This window comes from Pongo pygmaeus, chromosome 18 (genome assembly GCF_028885625.2).
Source record: "Pongo pygmaeus isolate AG05252 chromosome 18, NHGRI_mPonPyg2-v2.0_pri, whole genome shotgun sequence".
Classification (NCBI taxonomy): Eukaryota; Metazoa; Chordata; class Mammalia; order Primates; family Hominidae; genus Pongo; species Pongo pygmaeus.
In genome coordinates this window covers 8,370,838-8,392,857 of record NC_072391.2, presented here as the reverse complement: position 1 = coordinate 8,392,857, position 22,020 = coordinate 8,370,838, and the positions used below count along the sequence as shown (strand labels likewise).

General features: G+C 42.4%; 1 protein-coding gene across 31 annotated transcripts in view; it reads right to left on the bottom strand.

Moving 5' to 3' along the window:
* RBFOX1 (RNA binding fox-1 homolog 1) overlaps positions 1 to 22,020 on the bottom strand; it is a 2,494,239-nt gene that overhangs the window by 1,055,821 nt on the left and 1,416,398 nt on the right. For all 31 annotated transcript variants that reach the window (XM_063655277.1, XM_063655281.1, XM_063655270.1 and 28 more), the window contains one exon: positions 8,689 to 8,736. In XM_063655277.1, coding sequence (XP_063511347.1) covers positions 8,689 to 8,736 — 48 coding nt within the window. The remainder of the gene's footprint in view (positions 1 to 8,688; positions 8,737 to 22,020) is intronic.

Here is a 22,020-nt window from a genome sequence, read left to right as displayed (position 1 = left end):
TTGTTTTGCTATCAGAAGTGCAGAGATCTAGTCCACTCCTATTCCCAGGGGCAAGAGAGTGGCACTAATAGAAACCAATCCTGCTGGCTATGTCATGCTCATATGCAACCTCCCTGGCATATAAGCCCTAAATCAGGAGATCAATCCATTGTCAGTGTTGATCAACTGCTTTCTTCTTCCTCATGGCAGCAAACTATACACAAATACTTAAGCTGAGCCGTCTGCGACAAGTTCCTGGGTGGAGACGTTCATGACGCCCATCCATTGTCAGTAAGTCATGTGGATAGGACTTATCCAGTCTCTTGAAAATGCAAACCTTCCTCCTCCCCATCTCCTGCATGGCTCTAGTCCAGACCCATCCTCCGGTCTGCCTTCCACCCTGGACTCCTGTGTCCATCCCTGCCCGCTTCTGGTTCCCTCCTGCGCACAAGAAGAGTTTGAAACTTACAAAATGCAAACGAGAAACTCTCCCCTCAATGCAAACCCACCAGTAGAAAACAGTGTTTCCTACACTTCAGTTATGTGCAATCCATACTCAAAATTTTTACACATTCATGTGCTTTTCATTAAATTGTTTTTGTTCTTAATAAATGTTTTACGAGTCTATTGAAGTTTTTGTTTTAAAGAAAGGAAATAGCTCGTTGAAGTAAACAGAAAGAGCAGAAAGAGCAGTATATGTAGAAAGTAACTCTAATGCAAAAGTAAAACACTGTTATTCAGTTATAGCCAGATGCCAGAATTGCCTGTCAAGGGCTCTGGGTCTCTTGGTTAAAAAGATAGATGATCAAATGTTTGAGTCTTTTAGGTTTTTTTTCTTTTTTTTTTTTTTTAATCAACCACCAAATTACGTCTTTGATGTAGTCTCAAGGTCTGAGAAATAGTTGACAAGGAAATAACTTCCCTACTATGTGATCTGATACCATATACATGAACTGCCTGAAGATACCTCATTTGCCACCTGAAAGCTAATCTAAGTGTTTCAACACTTGTACAATACTAGCCTGCAGGAAAATGTGTTCCTCTTCTATCCCACATCTCTATTTTTCTCCCTAACTGTATTGAGATAAAACTGAAAAACAAAAATTGCATATATTTAACAGATACAATGTGACCTTTTGATATATGTGTACATTATGAAATGATTACTACTACCAAGCTAATTAACATATCCATCATCTCACATACTTGTGTGTGTGTGTGTGTGAGAACACTTGGGATCTACTCTCTTACATTTCAAGTGTAAAACACATTAATTAAACTCTAATCACTATGCTGTACATTAGTTCTCTATAACTTAATCATCTTATAGATGAAGGTTTGTATCCTTTGACCAAGATCCTCCCTTTTTTTCACCCCCCAGTCCCTGGCAACCACCATCCTACTCTCTGCTTCTGTGAGTTTCACTTTCTTAGATTCCAGGTAAAAGTGAGCTCATATAGTATTTGCCTTTCTGTGTGTGGCTTACTTCACTTCACCTAATGTCCTCTAGGTTCATCTATCTTGTTGCAAATGGCAGGATTTCCCTTCGTTTTAATGGCTAAATAATATTCCATCGTAGAACTCCCATGCTGTTAAAATGGACATTCTTATATATCATTATAGCCATTATGCACAACAGTATAGAGGTCCTTCAAAAAATTAGAAGTTGAGCTACCAAATGATCCAGGCATCCCACCACTAAATCACCATCTCAAAGAGACACTTGCATTCCCATGTTCATTCTGTCACACATCACAAAAAAGGGGCAACCCAGCCCTGTGATTTCTCAGGGTCCTGGCTGACTTCATCTTGCTCAAATCAAAGTGTTCAGCTTTCTGCACTCACCCAGGGCCAGTCTCTGGGTCTTTCTCTGGGCTCCATCCCCAGTTCTTATTCCCCTGATGACTTTGAGTTTGGCTGGGTTCTTCATACTAGTTTAAGTACCTTCTTGGTGCTGTGTAACTCTGGCCCCATCCAGTAAAGATTTGCCTTGTGTGGGGACAGAGGACTGACACAGAACTCTAATGCATTGGCCTGATAAACTATTCCCTCCATAACCTGCTACGTACTCACTGCTGTAGTCTCTCCTTTAGCCAATCTCAGACACACACACTGGACTTGCATTCGCCATAAACACACCATGTTCTCTACACCGTCTTGTCCTCGCCATGCTGTTCCCTCTGCCAGGAGGGCCTTTCATAGGCCGACAAAGCCTGGAATTATGCACATGGGAGCTCTTTCTAACCCACTGAGAGTTAGCCTGCAACACTCAAGTCTCGTAAGTCTCTTGAAACTTTTCTGCATATGTGCTTCATTTGGCTTGCACATACTGTGTTAAAAATCAATGGTATTACAGGAAAATCCAGATTGGCTTAGAAAACAGCAATACTGAATCTATATTCCACATGGCCACATTTAGCTGAATAACAGCTCCCAAGATATGAAGGCATCACCCTCCAGGTCACTGCAGTACACAGGACTTCACATTAAAGACAATCATTCCTCTCCCTCTTCATTAATTCATTATTTCCTACCTGGACTTGGCAGGCAGGTGCATTTGTATTTCCTGACCTACACGAAGGATCCCCTTCCTTTGTGAAATATTTCCAAGGCCTACTAGGTCCCATTGGTTGCCTACTCCCCCTGAGATCCCCTAAGACTTACCAGGGCCTCATTTGATAAAATAAATGTAATTATAAATGACATGGTAGGCCTGTAGGTGTGGATACCAGCAAAAATAAAAATAACAGCAGCTACAGTTAATCCAGTTCTTATTTTGTGCCAGGTATTAAACAAAATGATTTGCAGTATTATCTTATGAATTCCTCAAGCCAATATTTCAAGCAGATTGTATCACTCCCAATTTGCAGATAAGCAGATGGAGATATATACAGGGTAAGAAAGCTTCTCAAGGTCACAGAGCTGCTATTTGGGAGGGCTGGGATTGAAATCCAGACATTTCAAGCTCCAAAGGCTATATACAGACTCTGGAGTAAGAATCTCTGAGCTCAAATCGTGGCCTCATGATACATCCTGAAGAATCTTGGGCAAGTGACTTAATGTGTCTGAGCTACTAACCATTACCTATGCAAGAATTACTTTTTTATGTTTATTTTTAGTTCTGGGGTACATGTGCAGGAAGTTCAGGTTTGTTATATAAGTAATTGTGTGTCATAGTGGTTGGCTGCACCTATCAATCCATCACCAAGGTATTAAGCCCAGCATGCATTAGCTATTTTCCCTAATACTCTTTAAGCAAGAATTTCTAGCTTTTTTTTTTTTTTTTTTAAGATGAAGTCTAACTCTTATTGCCCAGGCTGAAGTGCAATGGTGTGATCTCAGCTCACTGCAACCTCCACCTCCCAGGTTCAAGCAATTCTCCACCTCAGCCTCCCAAGTAGCTGGGACTACAGGCACGTGCCACCACACCGAGGAAATTTTTGTATTTGTAGTAGAGATGATGTTTCACTACGTTGGCCAAGCTGGTCTCGAACTCCTGATCTTGTGATCTGCCCTCCTCAGCCTCCCAAAGTGCTGGGATTACAGGCATGAGCCACAGTGCCCGGCCTCCTTAATACTCTTTAAGCAATAATTTCTAATCCTTGTATCTACTCTGCTGAAATTGCCAAACCTAGGAACCGAATCAGGTCTTTGGAAACTGAGGTCAGCACTCCAGTTCCAGTGCTACTGTCCCTCATCCTCAAAGCCAGAATATATCTGACCACCCCACTGTTGGGTGCCAGCTACTTCCCAGAAGGGCAGGCTTGTAAACACTGTGAAGAATCCCCACTGTGAGCCAGCTAGAGCTGCAATGTTGGAGCTGAAAGCCTGCCCCATATTGAAAACCATATCATTTACTTGGCAATGAATGAAGATAGCAGTCCAGGCACAAATCCATCAACTGGGAAATATAATTCTCATATACTACAAATGTAATTCTTGGTTTTTCTTTTTTTTCTTTTCTTTTTTTTTTTTTGTGCAAGGCAGGGTAGCATTGAAACTAAGAGGACAGACTCTGGAGTAAGAGTCTCTGAGCTTAAATCCTGGCCTCATGCTTCAGCGATCTCAGGCAAGTCACTTAACGTGCTTGAGCTTCCTTTATTTTACCTGTAAAACAGGGAAAATGATGGTACTTCCACCCCACAGCTGTTTTAAGTATTCGGCGGTACTTAAGATACCGGATCTGGAAGAATTGTAAAAAGATGAGTTCAGAACTCTCAGTGTTAACCACAGCACGAAAGCTTCTATCTCCCAATCGCAGCTTCAATTGGACCCAATCTGAAAGTCGCCATAACTTGGAAAACCACTCAAACTCCTTTCATGCAATTTTATAGCAGATCTGAAACTGTTTAGCTGCACCAGCCCAGGCGATAAGTGAGAAAAGGAAGCCCTGTCTGTGTTTATAGCCTCTGACAAATGGGCTCTCCTCTCCTCCTGACAGATTCTCCCCCTGACTGATCCATCAGCCTCTCCTCTCATCACCTGAATCTCAGTCTTCATAATAGTATTGAAATTCAGATGAATTTTACACCACAAATAAAAATGAATTTAAATGCTTCAGTGCCCCAGCAGAAACACGGGCACTGCAAATGTCAAACGCATCGGGTTTTGTGAGGCCGTACAGCCGCTCCAAGTGATGGGTTATCTCCCGTCACCTTTGCTAAATCTGCATTAGCTCCGCAACGTTCACCTGCAGGAGGAAAAAAAAAAAAAACCTGTGCTCCTGCTTCCTATTAAAGGGTGAAAAACACCATCCCTTAGGATCTCCCTAGGACACCCTCGCAGAGAGTTTAAGCAATGGCCAGGAACCCATCCAAGCAGAGATACATTCATAGGGGCTCTGCTAATTGGTGGGCTTGGAAGCAAAAGAAAAACATAAAACCACACTCCAATACACATTATGAATTTCCCCATAAACAGCCAGGCAAGGTTTTCCAAATGACAATTAGTTTCCTGTCAGCCTGAGAGAAAATAGGCTTCTGGGATAAAGAAAAATAGAAAAACAGGAGAGAATAAAAATTCTTTTATTCTATGAAGAGTCTCAGATCGAGCCCAGATTGTGCACAGATCAAGAAGAACGATTTTATTGCTCTTCATCAAGATGAGGGCTCTCGGCCGGGTGCGGTGGCTCATGCCTGTAATCCCAGCACTTCGGGAGGCTGAAGTGGGCGGATCTCGAGGTCAGGAGTTCAAGACCATCCTGGCCAACATGGTAAAACCCCACCTCTACTAAGAATACAAAAATTAGGCAGGCAGGAGGCTGAGGCAGGAGAATCGCTTGAACCCGGGAGGCGGAGGTTGCAGTGAGCTGAGATCACGAGCACACCACTGCACTCCAGCTTTGAGACAGAGGGAGACAGTTTCAAAAAAAAAAGAAGGCTCTCTTCCACTCTTGAAATTCACCGTTTATCTTCTATGATGATATCTGGTCTAAGATTCAGTGGGAAAATCACTCATCTCAAGATAAATGGCCCCAATGAATGGAAGAGAATGGGAATGATGCACAATTTGGAGAGGCCCCGTAGGACTCCACGGAAAACCTAAGATTTTGTCTTTTCTAAAATTCTTCTATCAAGAAGATATTCAACAATATACGTAGCTATAGATCGAGGTACACAAATATATCCATATATATGGAATATCTGGAATCAAAGTAGACAGAAAGCCAGGGGAGGTGAAAGAAAAATAAAAAATAATAAAAAATAAAGTGATTCTTGGGGAGCTGTCACATCCTATAGGGGTTCTGTGAAGCTCCCTTAACTAAAATAAAATAAAATTTTAAAAAAAGAGCTTTAAAGAAAGCACCACCAGTTCTCTTTCAGAGCTCTCAACAGTCGTCAAAATCCACATAGGCCAAGGGGCTGCCGCTTGAGAGACAGGTTTACTTATTATTTTGGCACCTCTGCCATCTCTTGTCACTTCAATTCCACTTTATCAAATTACTGACTTTGCCAGAAGCATTTGGATTAAATGGAGAGGGACACGCACACACACACGTGTGTGAGCAACTGTCATCACTCCAGTGGTGAAATTTCCTAAACTACACATCAGTGTGGCAGAGGCACCAGACTGCACTCCCAGAACCTGATGGCGATCACTCCAGCTGCCGCAGCCACCAGCTCCCTGTGTGGCCTCACGCCATATCACCAAGCAGAGAGGGAGGGGGATGGAGCTCTTCTGCTGGGGTGAGGGGCATGCTGCCCCTCTGGGATCATTAGAGTTTGCTTCTTGACTTTTCAATTAAGGGAAATGTCTCCAATATATAAAGCAACCTCCTAAAACCTCACTCCCAACCTCTTCTTAACAATGGTTAGAACGAGGAAAACTATAGCCTGAGTATAAGATTCAGTGTATTACTGGGAATTTGAAGGAAGGAAAAAGAAGGAAGGAAGGAGGGAGGAAGGAAGGAAAGAAAGAGGGAAGAAAAGGAGGAGACAAAAACAGGAGGAGGAAAAGAGGGAAGGAGGAAAATAGGGGAGGGGAGGGGAGAGGGGAGGAGAGGAGAGGAAAGGAGTGGGGTTACCTTGTTTAAAAGACTCTTTTTAAAACAAAGTCAGCAGAGAGTAAGACATTGAGAATTTTAACTGGGCATTATTTTTTCTTCTCACTAAGATGCATCACCAATTAACTGCAACAAACTGGAAATTTATCTATCAGTCATATGAGGTCAAGTTTAGAAAATAATGGGAAAACTCATCAGAAACAAGGCTTCATTTGACATTTTTGACTCAATCCAACAATTTATGAAAAACTAAAAGTGTGTGTGTGTGTCTGTGTGTGTATTTTCCTGTGTCTTGAGAAGAGCTGAAATCACATATGCACAGTATGACTATTAATGACTTTTTCCCACCAAGATACATCACAGAGTAGCCAGAGACCTGGGTAGTTGCCATCATTGTTATGTCTTAACCAAAGGCAGGTCGCATACGTGGAGCGGAGCTTGGGTGGCTCTCCTTGCCCAGAGCTTAGCCTGGCTGCTTATTTACCTTGTGCGTGATGGAGCTCAGGTTGTTCTAAAGGCATCAGTTCCTATGTTATCTTTCAAGCACTATTGGCAATTAAATTTTTAAAAAAGATACTGGATAAAACATGCTGATGAATTCCATAAAAGTCCAAGGGAAATGCAAATGACCTTTGGAAGCAGGTTGGGGAACATGCTTTCTAAACACTGTGACATGAGCGGAATGATTGGGCTGGGCAGAACATTGGTAAAAGACTTTGGACACAAGCTTCACCTAAGCAGCAATTCCATCTGTCCAACTCACTAAACACACACATGCATATACCAGCTTGCAAACACGTGGTGAATGCAAACATGAATTGAAATTCCTTTGCCTGCAAACTAGAGCAACACAAAACTGCAAGCTGGCATCACGCAGATTGAATTGAACTTATTGTATCATTTTTCTTCCCAATGTGAGGAGATTAACACTCCCTAAAATAACATGTGGCAACTGCTTTTTATTTAAAAGCAAATTTTTGTTTAGAGAAGTCCTCCACCACTTTATTAATCAGCAGACATGCCCAAGTCATCATATAATCAGAGCTGAAAACCTCTGCTTGAAATAATAACCCATTTGACAATAATGGTACACTTGAAAGGAGAAACATCTTTCAAACTTGTGGAACGATGTCAAAAGTAGCCAGGAGGTATGTACTCTTAACTTGCTTATTTGACCTCTCTGGATCCAAGGCATACACAGGGTAAAATACGATCTCCTTGGATGTGCTTTGCTGCAGAAATGTCTGTGAACTCTTGTCAATAAAAAGAGACTGTGAAAATATTAACAAACAATTGTCTAACGGTTGCTTTTCCTGAGGGGATTCACATTAAGTGTACAAAGAAGATAAATGGGTGAGGGGACTCTAAATATGCAGAAAATGACATTGCCCCCTCTCCCTTAATCTCAAATAGGACGCTGTCGCTCAAATGAATGTGTTGTGATGGAAATTGAGGGCAAGCTTATTTTTTTTTTTTTTTGAAACAGAGGCTCATTCTGTCACCCAGGCTGGAGTGCGCTGGTGCAATTTCGGCTCACTGCAGTCTCCACCTCCAAGGATCAACCGATTCTCCTGCCTCAGCCTCCGAAGTAGCTGGGATTACAGGCACGTGCCACCACACCCGGCTAATTTTTATATTTTTAGTAGATACGGGGTTTCCCCATCTTGTCCAGGCTGGCCCCCAACTCCTGACCTCAGATGATCCACCCACCTCTGCCTCCCAAAGTGTTGGGATTATAGGCATGAGCCACCACACCGGGCCACGAGCTCTTTTTCAAGTGTATGAGTCAGATATATAGGGACACACCCTGGGAAGCCTAATATTATATATTCTATAATGTATGTAATAATATAATTAATAATTATACATATGATATACATAATGAACATCAACATCAATATTCAACTTCAATGTGACAAGAGTTAACAAAGTATTTTCCTGAAAAGAAAGGTATGACTGAAACAGAAATCAGCACCACATTTTTTGTAAAAATTACAATATGCACTTCTCGTGAAGCCATCAGAAGTAACACAGATTGTAAAGGAGTAAAATGACAAGCATTTTTAAGTCTGATTGTCTTTAAATATGTAATAGACCATGAATCACCTATAAACCATCATCGAGATGGGCATGCCTTAAACACCTGGGTTCAATTCACAGAGTTCTTCTTTTGTTTGAAACCCTAAAAATGAAAAATATTGACTCACCTTTCTGTCCTCTATTTCCACGCAGGTATTGCAGTCTGCTTTGATATCCTGAGAAGAGAAGAAAAGAAAGGAAAGTGAGAGAAAGAACAGGAATCAGACTTATGGTCAGAGAACATTCAGTGGTGTTGTTGAAATGCCCTTTAAAATAATAAAGAGCTCATGCTCCTAATAGTTCTTTCTCGAGTCATTGCTCTTTATAGTGCTTTTTAGAGGTATATGCTGCGGTGTTTGTATTAGAGACATATGGATGTCATAAGTAAGTTTTATTACATGCAGATGTGGAGTGTAGGCAAAGGCTATGGATCACAGGCCATAGCAAAGAGGAACTGATGGCTCATAAAATAATCTGGCCTCCATACAATTGTTCACATCAGCAGAGACTGCCTTTAATATCTCTCCCATTCAAAATTTAGGATAGTCAGATATGTCTCACTTCAACACAAATTATCACTATTTTTTATCCTTCCAACCATCCAACCATCCATCCATCCATCTCCTATCCATTCATCCATCGGTCCTCTATCCATCTATCCATCCACCCAACCAGCCACGGCCATTCATGTAATCATCCATTCATACTGCATCCTTCCCCTATCCATTCACCTATCTATCCATTCATCGACTCACCTATCCTTCCTCTATCCATCCATCCATCCATCCATCCTTCATCCATCCTCTATCCATCAATCATCTACTCACCCACCCACCCACCCTAATTCATCTTTTTATCCATTCATCCATCCAGCCATTCACCCAGCCATCCCCATCCATCCAATCATCCATCTATCCTGCATCCTTTTCCCATTCATCCATCTACTCATCCATCCATCCACCCACCTATCCATCCATCCAGCCATCCATCTACCCACCCATCCATCCATCTATCCATCCTCTATCCACTCATCTATCCATCCTTCCTTCCTTCATCTATCCTCCACTCATCCCTCCACCCATCCATTCACCCATCCATCCATTCATCCATCCCTCCACCCATCCATCTACCATTCCACTCATCCACTCATTCATATTTATTGCACACCTATTTTTTTCTGCATTTTTTTCTTGTTGTCCTGGTATGAAAAGGTGAAACAAACATAATTCCTACCCTCAGGGAACTCATTAATTAGACAAAATGACAGACACAGTCCCACAAGCAATTGTGGCATTAATTTATTCAAATGGAAGATATTTCTTTAGCAACTATTGGCTGCTAGACCTTGCACTAGGCATGGAGGACTCAACAATGTACAAGACACATGGCAGGCCCGCCCTGGTGATGCTTACATTCTTCTGGACAAGACAAGCATTAAACAATGCATATCACTTAATGGTATTCCAGAAAGAATATATACTATGAAGAAAAATAAACCAAGGAGAAGGGGGTGGGAAATGCTGAGGGTAGGGGAATACGATGTTGATTTTTTTGAGAAAGTGGCAATTGAGCAAAGGCTTGAAGGAAGTTAGGGGGATGAGCCAAGTAGCCCACCGGGGAAGAGAACATCCCAGGCAAAGGAAGAGCAAGTTCAAAGCCCCAAGGGGGATACGCACTGGAAAGAGCCAAGCAAGAGGAAGGAGGCCACTGTGGTTAGAGGGAAGTAAGAGAGGAAAATAAAGGGGAATGAGATCACAGAAAGATATTTACTTTATTTTGAGATCAGTGAGAAACCACTCAGAGTTTTATTATCTTATTGTGATAAAATACACATATCATTAACAATTTTACCATCATAGGTGCACAGTTCTGGGGCATTACCCATTCAAACTGTTGTGCAACCATCACCACCCTCCATCTCCAGAATTTTTTCATTTTTCCACCTGTACCCATTAAACAATAACTCTTCACTTCCCCTCCCAGAGCCCCTGAAAACCACCTTCTGCTTTCTGTCTCTGTGGATTTTGCTACTCTAGACTCCTCTCATTGTATAAGTCGGCAAGGAACGCCATAAAAAATATTACAGACTGGGTGACTTCAAAGACTGAAATTTATTTTCTTAGAGTTCTAGGGGTGGAAGTTCAAGGTCAAGGCTCTCTCAGGGTTCCTGGTGAGACCCCTCTTCCTGGCTTGCAGATGCCTCCTTCTCATGGTGCCTCACATAGCTGCTGCTCCGTACTTTCTCAGAGAGAGAGAGAGAGAGAGAGGGAGATAGACCAATGACACATATATATATATATATATATATATATATATATATATATATATATACACTTTTTTTTTTTTTTTTTTTTTCCTGAGACGGAGTCTAGCTCTGTCACCAGACTGGAGTGCAGTGGCGAGATCTTGGCTCACTGCAACCTCCACCTCCCAGGTTCAAGTGATTCTTCTGCCTCAGCCTCCCGAGTAGCTGGGACTACAGGCACGCACCACAACACCCAACTAATTTTGTGTTTTTAGTAGAGACAGGGTTTCACCATATTGGCCAGGATGCTCTTGATCTCTTGACCTAGTGATCTGCCTGCCTCGCCCTCCCAAACTGCTGGGATTACGGGTGTGAGCCACCGTGCCTGGCCATCTTTCTTTTAAGGCCACCAATCCTATTGGATTAAGACCCCACCCTTATGACGTCATTTAACCTGAATTACCTCCCTAAAGGCCTAATCTCCAAACACAGTCACATTGGAAGTTACGACTTCAGTATATGAATTTTAGAGTTACACAACTGAGGACATAACACTTGCATAAGTGGAATCATACAACATTTGTCCTGCGCCTGGCTTATTTCACTTAGCATAATGTCTTCAAGGTTCATCCATGTGGTAGCATGTGTTAGAATTTCATTCTTATTAAGGATGAATAACATTGCATTGTATGGAGAGACCACATTTGGTTTATCCATTCATAAGCACCATCTGTGGATAGACATTTGGGCTGTTTCCACCTTTTGGCTATTGTGAATGATGCTGCTATGAACATGGGTGTGTACGTATCTATTGAAGTCCCTGCTTTCAATTCTTTTGTGCGTATGCCCAGAAGTGAGATTGCCAAACCCTATGGTAATTCAATGTTTCATTTTTTGAGGAACCACCCTACCGTTTTCCATAGCAGGTGCACCATTTTACATCCCCACTAACAGTGCACAAGGGTTCCAATCTGTCCACATCCTCATGGGCACTTGTGGGTTTCACTCAGGCATTCTGAAGAGAGGACAGGCATGATCTGACTTCTATTTTAACAGAACAGGCAGTCAGGGGTTACAAACCTAAGTGGGGAGACCAGTTTGGGGGCTACCACAGGAGTCCAGGTGTGAGATGATGGTGGATGGATAAGGGTGTGGCAGGGGAAGGGGAGAGAAATAGTCAGAGGCCAGATAAAATCAATGGGACGTCTTTAAAGAAAGGATACAGCGTGGGAGAGAATTGGCAGCCAGGGTCCATTGCAAGGTCTGTAGACTGGCCAAGCTCTCCATGGAGGCAGGGAGGGTATGGATGTGCAGGGTGGTGTAGCGGGTTACAAACATTAGGGGCTCCAGGCCGGGCGTGGTGGCTCACACCTGCAATCCCAGCACTTTGGGAGACCGAGGCAGGCATTCACCTGAGGTCAGGAGTTTGAGATCAGCCTGGCTAACACGGTGAAACTCCGTCTCTACTAAATATACAAAATTAGCTGGGCATGTTGGTGCACGCATGTAATCCCAGCTACTCGGGAGGCTGAGACAAGAGAATCACTTGAACCAGGAAGGCGCAGGTTGCAGTGAGCCGGAACCATGCCATTGCACTTCAGCCTGGGCAACAAAGTGAGACTCTGTTTCCAAAAAATAACCAACCAACCAATTAAACAAAAAAAAAAACATTAAGGACTCCATTTTGGTTAAGTCTATAGAAATGTTGATTTTCTCACCAAGAAGTAGTAGGGTTTTCTCTGTGGATGCATCATTAGAAAAGGTTAATGTAAGAAGCTGGTGATTTATTAGTAAACACAGCAAATTCTAGGTCCCTTTGAATCCAGAGTGGAACAAAAAGAGACAATAGCATAAGGTGAAGACTCGTATAGCAAATATCTTGTTTTATGTAGAACAGACTGTTTTCCTATCAGTCAAGTGGGACTGAACCGCTGAGCAATGATTAAATACCTCTTTCGTGCCAGGAACTGTGCTTGATGTTTTTCCTCCTGCCTCTAAATTACCAACAATCAAACAAAGTGGGTATTCCTTAGTTACTTTGTGATATGATAATTGTGATTAGCCATTAGGTAACTCACCCTGAATCACACAATGAGAGAGCTTATATCTGTAACCAGAAGCAGTCCCTAATCAGGTGCTTTCTCTTCCCTCCAGGTAATTTTATTTTCCTCAACGTGGTTTGGTCAGTCCACATGATTTAGCCACAGGTTTCATTCTTTTCCTTGCTATGGGGAGAAGGGGTTATTCACAGCAAAAAACAACAACAACAACAAAAAAACAACCAACCCAACAAAAAACCTGGAGAAGCAAGGTAGATGTGCTTCTCAAAGCGAGACTCTCCAACCAGCAGCATCAGCTGCTGCTAAAAATGCATATTCTTACAGTTATTATGGAAAACTGTGTGGAGGCTTCTCAAAAAATTAAAAATAGATCTACTGTATGATCCAGCAATCCCACTACTGCATATTCACTGAAAGGAAATGAAATCCATATGTCAAAGAGATCTCTGCACACCCTTCTTCACTGCAGCATTATTCACAATAGCCAAGATAGGGAATCAAACTGAATATCCCACGTTTATAGCAGCACAATTCACAATTGCAAAAATATGGAACCAGTCCAAATGCCCATCACTCCACAAGTGGATAAAGAAAGTGTGGTATATTGGAATACTATACATATATTAATACAACATATAATATACTATACACATGTAACAGAATACTTTCCCAATATACATGCATATATATATATAGATACACATATATATAAAATGGAATACTATATATTATATATGTAATAAAATACTTCCCCAATACATATAATGGAATACTACTCAGCCATAAAAATGAATGAAATAATGGCATTCACAGCAACCTGGATGGAACTGGAGACCATTATTCTAAGTGAAATAAGTCACGAATGGAAAACGGAACATCGCATGTTCTCATTCATAAGTGGGAGCTAAGCGATGAGGAAGCAAAGGCATAAGAATGATACAGTGAACTTTGGGGACTCAGGGGAAAGGGTGGGGGAGTGGTGAGGGATAAAAGATTACACATTGAGTACGGTGTACACTGTTTGGGTGATGGGTGCACCACCAAAATCTCAGAAACCACCACTGAAGAGCTCGCTCATGTAACCAAACACCACCTGTTCCCCAGAAACCTACTGAAATAAAACGAAAAGCAGAAAACTAAGTGTCCATCAAGGAAGAACCAGATAAAGCAAATGTGGTATACATACACAACAGAATATCATTTCAGCTTTAATAAAGAAGGAAAGCCTGTCACTACAAGGACATGGATGAACCTGGAGAACATTATGTTAAGTTGAATAAGCTAGTTACAGAAAGACAAATACTGCATGAAACAAATACAAAAAATATACTAAAAAGTACAATGGTGGTACCAGGGGCTGGCAGGAACTACCCTCACTACCAGGGGGTTTGCTGGGGAGACATGGGCCTAAAGACCTAAAATTTCAGTGAGACAGGAGGAATAAGTTCAAATATTATACAACATGGTGACTGCAGTTAACAATGTGTTGTAATCTTGAAAATTGCTAAGAAAGTAGATGTTATGTGTTCTAACCACAAAAAAATGACAACGATGTGATGTAATGTATATGACATTGGCTCTACTTAGCCATTCCACAATGTACACATATTCCAAACATCATATTGTACATGATAAATGTATATAACTTTCATCAGTTTACATAAATAAGCAAGGAAATATCCACATTCTCAGGCTCTATTTTCTGTAGAAAATGCCATTGAGAAACGAGGTGAGAAAAAGCAGCTCTCTGTCTGCTTCCGCCCATTCTGACCAGGTGAAAGATGCAATTCCTTTCTCTCCTAAAGTGAAAAATATGAGGTTTGCACAGAAGAGTCCTCGGTTACTGAATCCAAAATTCAAAGGGTGAGGGCCCGTCGATGCGTGCTACCAAGCCCTCCAGGGGATGTGGCAATGGACTGAAGGCTGAAGGGTGGGAAGACAGGGCTGCGGGTAATTCCAGTTCAGGCATTAGACTCCTGGCATTAGACTCACAGCATTAGACTCTTAAAGCAGGGTGTCACTATTTAATAACCATGCGGTCCTTCAGCAAGTTTCCCTCATCCCCGCATACGGAGAGTATGAGGAACTTCCTACTTAACGTAGAGTCTGCACCCCAGCAACTACGATGCCCCTAGGAGCCAGTTAAAATGCATCATGCCTATAATGCCAGCACTTTGGGAGGCTGAGTCTAGAGGATCGCTTGAGTCCAGGAGTTCAAGACCAGCCTGGAAACCTTAGGGAGACGGTGTCTCTACAAAAAAAAATAATAATAAAGAAAGAAAAAAATTAGCTAGGTGGGGTGGTATGCACCTGTGGTCCCAGCTTCTTGGGAAGCTGAAATGGAAGGATCACTTGAGGCTGGGTGCAGTGGCTCACGCCTGTAATCCCAGCACTTTGGGAGGCCAAGGCAGGTGGATCACTTGAGGCCAGGAATTTAAGACCTGTCTGGGCAAGAGGATGAAACCCCTGTCTCTACTAAAAATAGAAAAATTAGCTGGGTGTGGTGGCACACATCTGTAATTCCAGCTACTAGAGAGGCTGAGGCACGAGAATCACTTGAACCCGGTAGGCTGATGTTGCAGTAAGCCGAGATTGCACCACTGCACTCCAGCCTGGGCAACAAAGAACAAGACTCTGTCTCGAAACAAAGAGAAAGGGATCACTTATCCCCAGGCAGTCAAGGCTGCAGTGAGCTAGGATTGTACCACTGCATTCCAATCTAGTGACAGAGCAAGACCCCATCTTTAAAAAAAAAATGCAACGCTTCACACCTCATCCCAGATACATCGAATCAGAATCAACATTTTTAACAAGTAGGATGATGGACTGAATGCATGTGTCCCCCCTAAAATTCATATGTCATAGCTCTAACCCTCAGTGTGGCTGTATTTGGAGATGGGGCCTCTAAGGAAGTGATTAAGGTTAAATGAGGTCCTAAGAATTAGTGCCCTTGGCTGGGAGTGGTGGCTCACGCCTATAATCCCATCACTTTGGGAGGCTAAGGCAGGTATATCACTTGAGGTCAGTGGCTCAAGACCAACGTGGCCAACAACGTGAAACCCCATTGGATTTCAATATAATAGAAAAATTAGCCAGGCATGGTGGTGGGCACCTATAATCCCAGCTACTCGAGAGGCTGAGGCAGGAGAATCATTTGAACCCGGGAGGCGGAGGTTGCAGCGAGACCCGAGATCACATCACTGCACTAGAGCCTGGACAACAGAGCAAGACTCCATCTCAAAAATAAAATAAAATAAAATAAAAATAAAGAAAGAATTAGTATCCTTTTAAGAAGAGACACCAGAGAGCTCATTCATTTTTTCTCTCTCTCTCTGGTAGTGTAAGCCCAGGAATGTCCAGATGAGGACCCACTGAGAATGACTGACTACAAGCCAGGAAGAGGGCGCTCATCAGAACCTTACACTGCCGGCACCTTGATCTTGAATATCCAGCCACAAGAACTATGACAAAGTAAATGTTCTGTTCGGAAGCTATCCAGTCTATGGCAGTTCGTTAGGGTAGCCCAGGCTGACTAAGACAAGGTTCCCAGACGACCTGAAAGGCCCAGTCCTAGGACGTGGGATCATGTGTACACGCGGTATGTTCCTTTTCTCACCCTGTCTCCTAAATTAATGGCTGAAGTCTCTGATTGACTTCGGACACTGAGTCAGGAAAAACATCCCTCACTCTTACTAAAAACTCTCCTTGAATTTGTCTGCTAAGAAACCTAAACAGAAATGGGAGATTAGCTCAATATGGGAGTGATGAAAATCACAGATTACTTTTAAACCTAGAAAATACCACTGAGAAACGAGGTGAGGAAAAGCAGCTCTCTGTCTGCTTTTGCCCGTTCTGACTAGGTAAAATAAGCATTTTGTTTCTCTCCTTGAGTGAAAATATGTTAGGTTTGCCAGGAAGAGTCCATATCCGATTATGATTTACCCACACAGAAGTGGCAGGTGTTAATCAACGAACTAACGAAATCAATAAACCAAAGGCAGATTTTTGTTCTTAATCTGCCACCGAGGACCCACGCAAGCGACAGAAAAGAGCCATCTGGAAGAATGAGAGCTCTTGCCATTTCCCTAAGATTATTCAATTTATTCTTGTCAGGATTAATTTACTAAACCCATGCTGGATTTTTTATTTAGATGATACTGTTGGTTTGTCATCTGCTGCAGATCTATGCGGGAGGCGCCCCAGGGGACTGCATTTGCTTCTGAACAATGCTGGACTCAAATTGGAAAAATGTCACTTTGGCAAGAACAAATTATTGTTCGGATCACTCTGCCTAGAGCTGGTGTCTCTGGATGGGTTCCGACCTGACCTTTTCTGAACCAGAGTCGTCAAGTAAGTACTTCAACACCACTCGACCACTTCGCTTGGGAAACAGCTCAACTACTTAAGTGTTAAGTATGAATTTCGAGCTGTGGACTCATCACCAAGCAATCAATTTCCCGACATAAGCCAGCCCTTCTACTTTTTGTAGCCGGGAAACTCTGAACAGCAGAGGCTCAGTTGCTGGTGATAGATGGGATTCCACACAGATAGCAGAATCACACTGCCAGGGTTTATCCTACTGGACTCAACCATACCAGTTTTGGAACCCTGCACAAGGAGGCCGACTTTGCTTTGCCTCAGTTTTCCTATCTGTAAGAGAACATAATAACAATCACGGTTGCCTCGTTTGTGGCTAGGCATATCCAATACATGCCAGGGTCCTAGCATATGGCAAGTTATCAGTAAATGTCAGCTCTCCTTGATGACATCTTCCAACAGGCTTTGTGAAACCTGGTTCTGAGTGAAGAATTGAGAACTTAAAAACATTTCTACTTTTAAAGTTTTCTCTTCCAAGGCCTCTCGGTTCTTTGAGATTTTAGACATCAAAGCACTCGTGTGTCCGTTCTTTTCAGAAGCAGTTCTCTCTCCCAAGAGAGACTTCTTTTCTTCTACACTTGGTGTGTTGGTTGTTTTTGATAATTTTTGTAGGTCAGGGTTATTCATGCCCACAATGTAAGGATGCCAGCATCTTGGATCCCTTACCAGCAGCATTCCCAGCTCTGAAGGATCTGGCAGTTAAAGGTTCCTGAGAACCGGTGGAGAGAAACACTGAACAATGAGGCTCCTGAGACCTCAGAGGATTTAGAAGTGAGTAGCCAGCACTGGGTTCAACAGTAGCCCCTCAAAAGATATACTCAAGCCTACTAGTCCCTAGTGCCTGTGAATGTGACCTTGTTTGGAAATGGGGTCTTAGCACACATAATTAAGGGTGTTGAAGTGAGAAAATTCTATATTATCTGGGTGGGTTCTAAATCTAGTAACAAGTATCCTTTTAAGAGACAGAAGAGAAGAGAAAGCCACGTGAAGACAGGTGGGGATTAGAGAGATGCTGCCACAAGTCATGTGACACTCAGCTACCAGACACTGGAAGAGGTAAGGATGAATATTCCCCCAGAATCTTTGCTGGGACAGCTGTCCTGCTCACACCTTCAACTTGGACGTAGAGCCTCCGGAGCTGTCACAGAATATATTTCAGTTGTTTTAAGCCATCTAGATTGTGATGATTTACTACAGAAGTCACAGAAAATAAATACAGAGGATCAAGGAGCTCTTTGTGCTGATCTCTCTTGCATGAAGCTTGGCTACTTAATACTGAAAAAAGATAACTGTGGTCCAGAGGCCACCTCCAGTTAGTCTAAGCTCTAGGGAACAAGAAAAACTCCTTAAAAGGAATCCCAGGGCAATCATAGGCTGCTGTGCTCTGGGGCCCAGGTGTTTCCACAATACAGCCCCTGAAAACCTCTAAATTGATTATTGCAGTCACTCATTCTGGAAGAGCAACGGAAAGAAAAGACCAGAATGCTTATACTTGTCATGAGAAGCTAAGTAAGGATCATATATCCTGGGCACAGCATTGTTCTCCTGGACTCAAATACAAAGTCCCAGAGAGCTTTTCATAGGAAATACAGGAGAGCTTAAGCCACCTCTCAGGAGTGTGGGAAGACACAGCCAAAGGTTCATCTGACAAGCCCAAATCGGCTTATGATCAACTGAGAAATTGATTACTGCTGAAGAAGAAGGTTTTGCTCTTCCTTTTTAAACAGAAAATAAACGTTATAGCAGAACAGTTTATAATATTAAGACAAGGTACATTTTCGACATCACACTCCAAAAAGCATTCAAGGTGCATTTTAAACCTTGACTCAACATTACAGATGGTCTCCTTTGCAAAGGCAAGCTTTCTGATACTTTCGATGCATGCTTACATTCCCTATTGTTCTGAAAATAACAACGGCTTCTAATTTCAAAGAAGTCACTGAATATGAGTTTAGATGCTAAGACTAAGAACATACTGGTAATTTTATGCAACCTACATTATTATTATTATTTTGAGATGGAGTCTCGCTCTGTTGCCCAGGTTGGAGTGCAGTGGCGTGGTCTTGGCTCACTGCAAACTCTGCCTCCTGGGTTCAAGTGATTCTCCTGCTTCAGCCTACCTAGTAGCTGGGATTACAGGTGCATGCTACCACGTCTGGCTATTTTTTGTATTTTTAGTACAGATGGGGTTTCCCCATGTTGGACAGGCTGGTCCCAAACTCCTGACCTCAGGTGATCCACCTACCTTGGCCTCTGAAAGTGCTGGGATTACAGGCATGACCCAGTGTGCTCAGCCTTATTATTTTTTAACCTTCACAAAGACTCAGATTTTGAGAATAAGTTTAAGCCTTGGGGACCCTTTCGCCCAGTGTTTCCATTTTACAGGTGAAAAAACTGAGTTTCAGAGTGTAGGGAATTGGCTTCATACCACTCTGATGATTAATGGCATAAGGGAGATTGAAATCCATCTGGTCTACCAGCTATGTATTTTATACTCTCCCTTACACAATATACTGTGCTTGAATTTGAATATTTACACCAATGTTCTAAAGTTAATTGCCTTATTAAAGATAACGAGGGTGTTCTGGCTTTCAAAACTTGAGTAACTCTGATGTTGGTAAAAATCTGAAATCATGCTTGCCTTTCAGCAGAATTCTTCAGAATCTGTGTTCACTTAATCCCCCCACCCGCAAAAAAAAAATAAAAAAAACTCAAGATTCAAATCAGTTCACTTGAATACATGAAGAATAGTATAAAATGTTTGCAGTGATAGATTTTATTCACTTCCTTTTCCATTCACAAATTTGCTCAGCACCTGCAATATCACATATGGCCAGCAGATGGGAGCAAATAACTTTGCAAAAAATACCAAAAGCACCAAGCCCTGTACAAGAGGATCCAATTCATCAGGTCCGTAAACTTTGTTAAATTTCTCAATCTTTCTGTGCCTTCAAAATTTAAGTCTCAAATGACTGCATGTTTTAATTACTAAGCCCTAATTACTTACTAGGAATGTGATCATTTGAGGAGACATTTTATTAATATGTGCTTAAGAAGGTTCAGCATGGCAGAGATGTTTCAGGGCAAAGAATATTCCGAAAAGTCTATGGTTTCAACCTAAATATGAAGATGACTCAGGATGTAAGAGCTATTTCACCTGAAATCATACAAACAGCAAACAACGCATGTAAACTAAGTAAAATCTCAACCCAAATCAATTCAACCAAGGGAGTAAAGTTTACCTTAGTTGGGTAGGTTGCAGGGCAGAGCTGCTGACTTCATAAACACTTGGAGGAATTTTCAGGGGGCCTAGGGGATATTTTCTCTGACAGTAAATATCTTCTTAGGCAGGAAAAAGTTGTAAAGCCAGAACAACTACAAAACGATCCCCAACCAAACTATTATACAAATAAAGATAGCAGGCTTTTCATCTTGACTTCTTTCTTTGAATCCCCTACCTTTCTTTGACACCCCTACCTCCTGTGAGTTATTTTGTTTTCTTCATCTTACTTTTTTTTTGGAGTGTGGTTACGAGAGGACAAGAGACTTCTGTATCTCAAAATCCAGCCATGCAGACAAGCAGAGCTGGTGTGGGGGAAAAGGCCGGGTAACTCGAGGGTTGCTGGCTCAGCACAATTAAACATAGTACCGAGAAAGGCATCCCCGTTTCAGGTAGGAGTTTCCTGTCCCCAGGTGAGCTCAAACCAAGGGTCTGTTTGCAAATAAGAGCTATGCATTGGCATCACAGCGGGAGTTTAATGAGAGCGCTTTTAATTAACTGTAAAAGTAATTACCCATATTAGATGTAAATCGCACTTGTTTTTACATGAGGTGAATAATTTTCGCTCAGCTTTTAAGAAGAATACTTCTCAAGATGTCAGCTGCAAACTCTCAGCAAGTTGGTGTGCTGAAAAATACAGCACCGAAGAGAAAGTACGAGCCCGAGAAGCCTGGGTTTGTCGCCTGCCTTCTGTCAGTCACCTGGCTTGGCGTCTCTTTTCATTTCTCTTAGACCCCAGCACCTAAAACATGCCCTCTCCATAGCTGCACCCTCACACAGCATGCAAACTGTTTTAAGTATTTTCTTGTTCTAATTTGGTGGTTAGCCTCCTGGATGATCCCTGGCACCTTCATTGACGGGTTCCTGTGAATAATTAACGCAGTCAAAAGAATAGAAAAAAGAGAAGAGGCTGGAAGAAGCCCTAACGGGGTCAGTGGTGTGTGTGTTCCTCAGGTGAGCTAAAGTGGGTAATCTCCAAAGAAGGAAACAGGTTAGCGAGGAGGGAGCAAGTTCCAGAGCAACAAGGCCAAGCCTGAAAATCTCAGGGCAGAACCTTTTTTTTTTTTTTTTTTTTTTTTTTTTTTGGGACAGAGTCCTGCTGTCACCCAGGCTGAATTGCAGTGGTGCCATCGCAGCTCACTGCAACCTCCGCCTCCCAGGTTCAAGTGATTCTGCCGTCTCAGCCTCTTGAGTAGCTGGGATTACAGGCACCCACCATCACACCCAGCTAACTTTTGTATTTTTAGTAGAGACGGGGTTTCACTTTGTTGCCCGGTCTTGTCTTAAACTCCTGGACTCAAGCGATCTGCCCGCCTCGGCCTCCCAAAGTGCTGGGATTACAGGTGTGGGCCACCGTGCCCAGCCTCAGGGCAAAACTTCTGATGAGGATAAGTGTCTGCATCACCACCACCAAAACAAAATAGCAGTGCTCCCTTGGATTTATAAATAGCACCAGAAAATGACAGAGGTCAGGGTCGGGAGGGAGTGCAGGTGAACG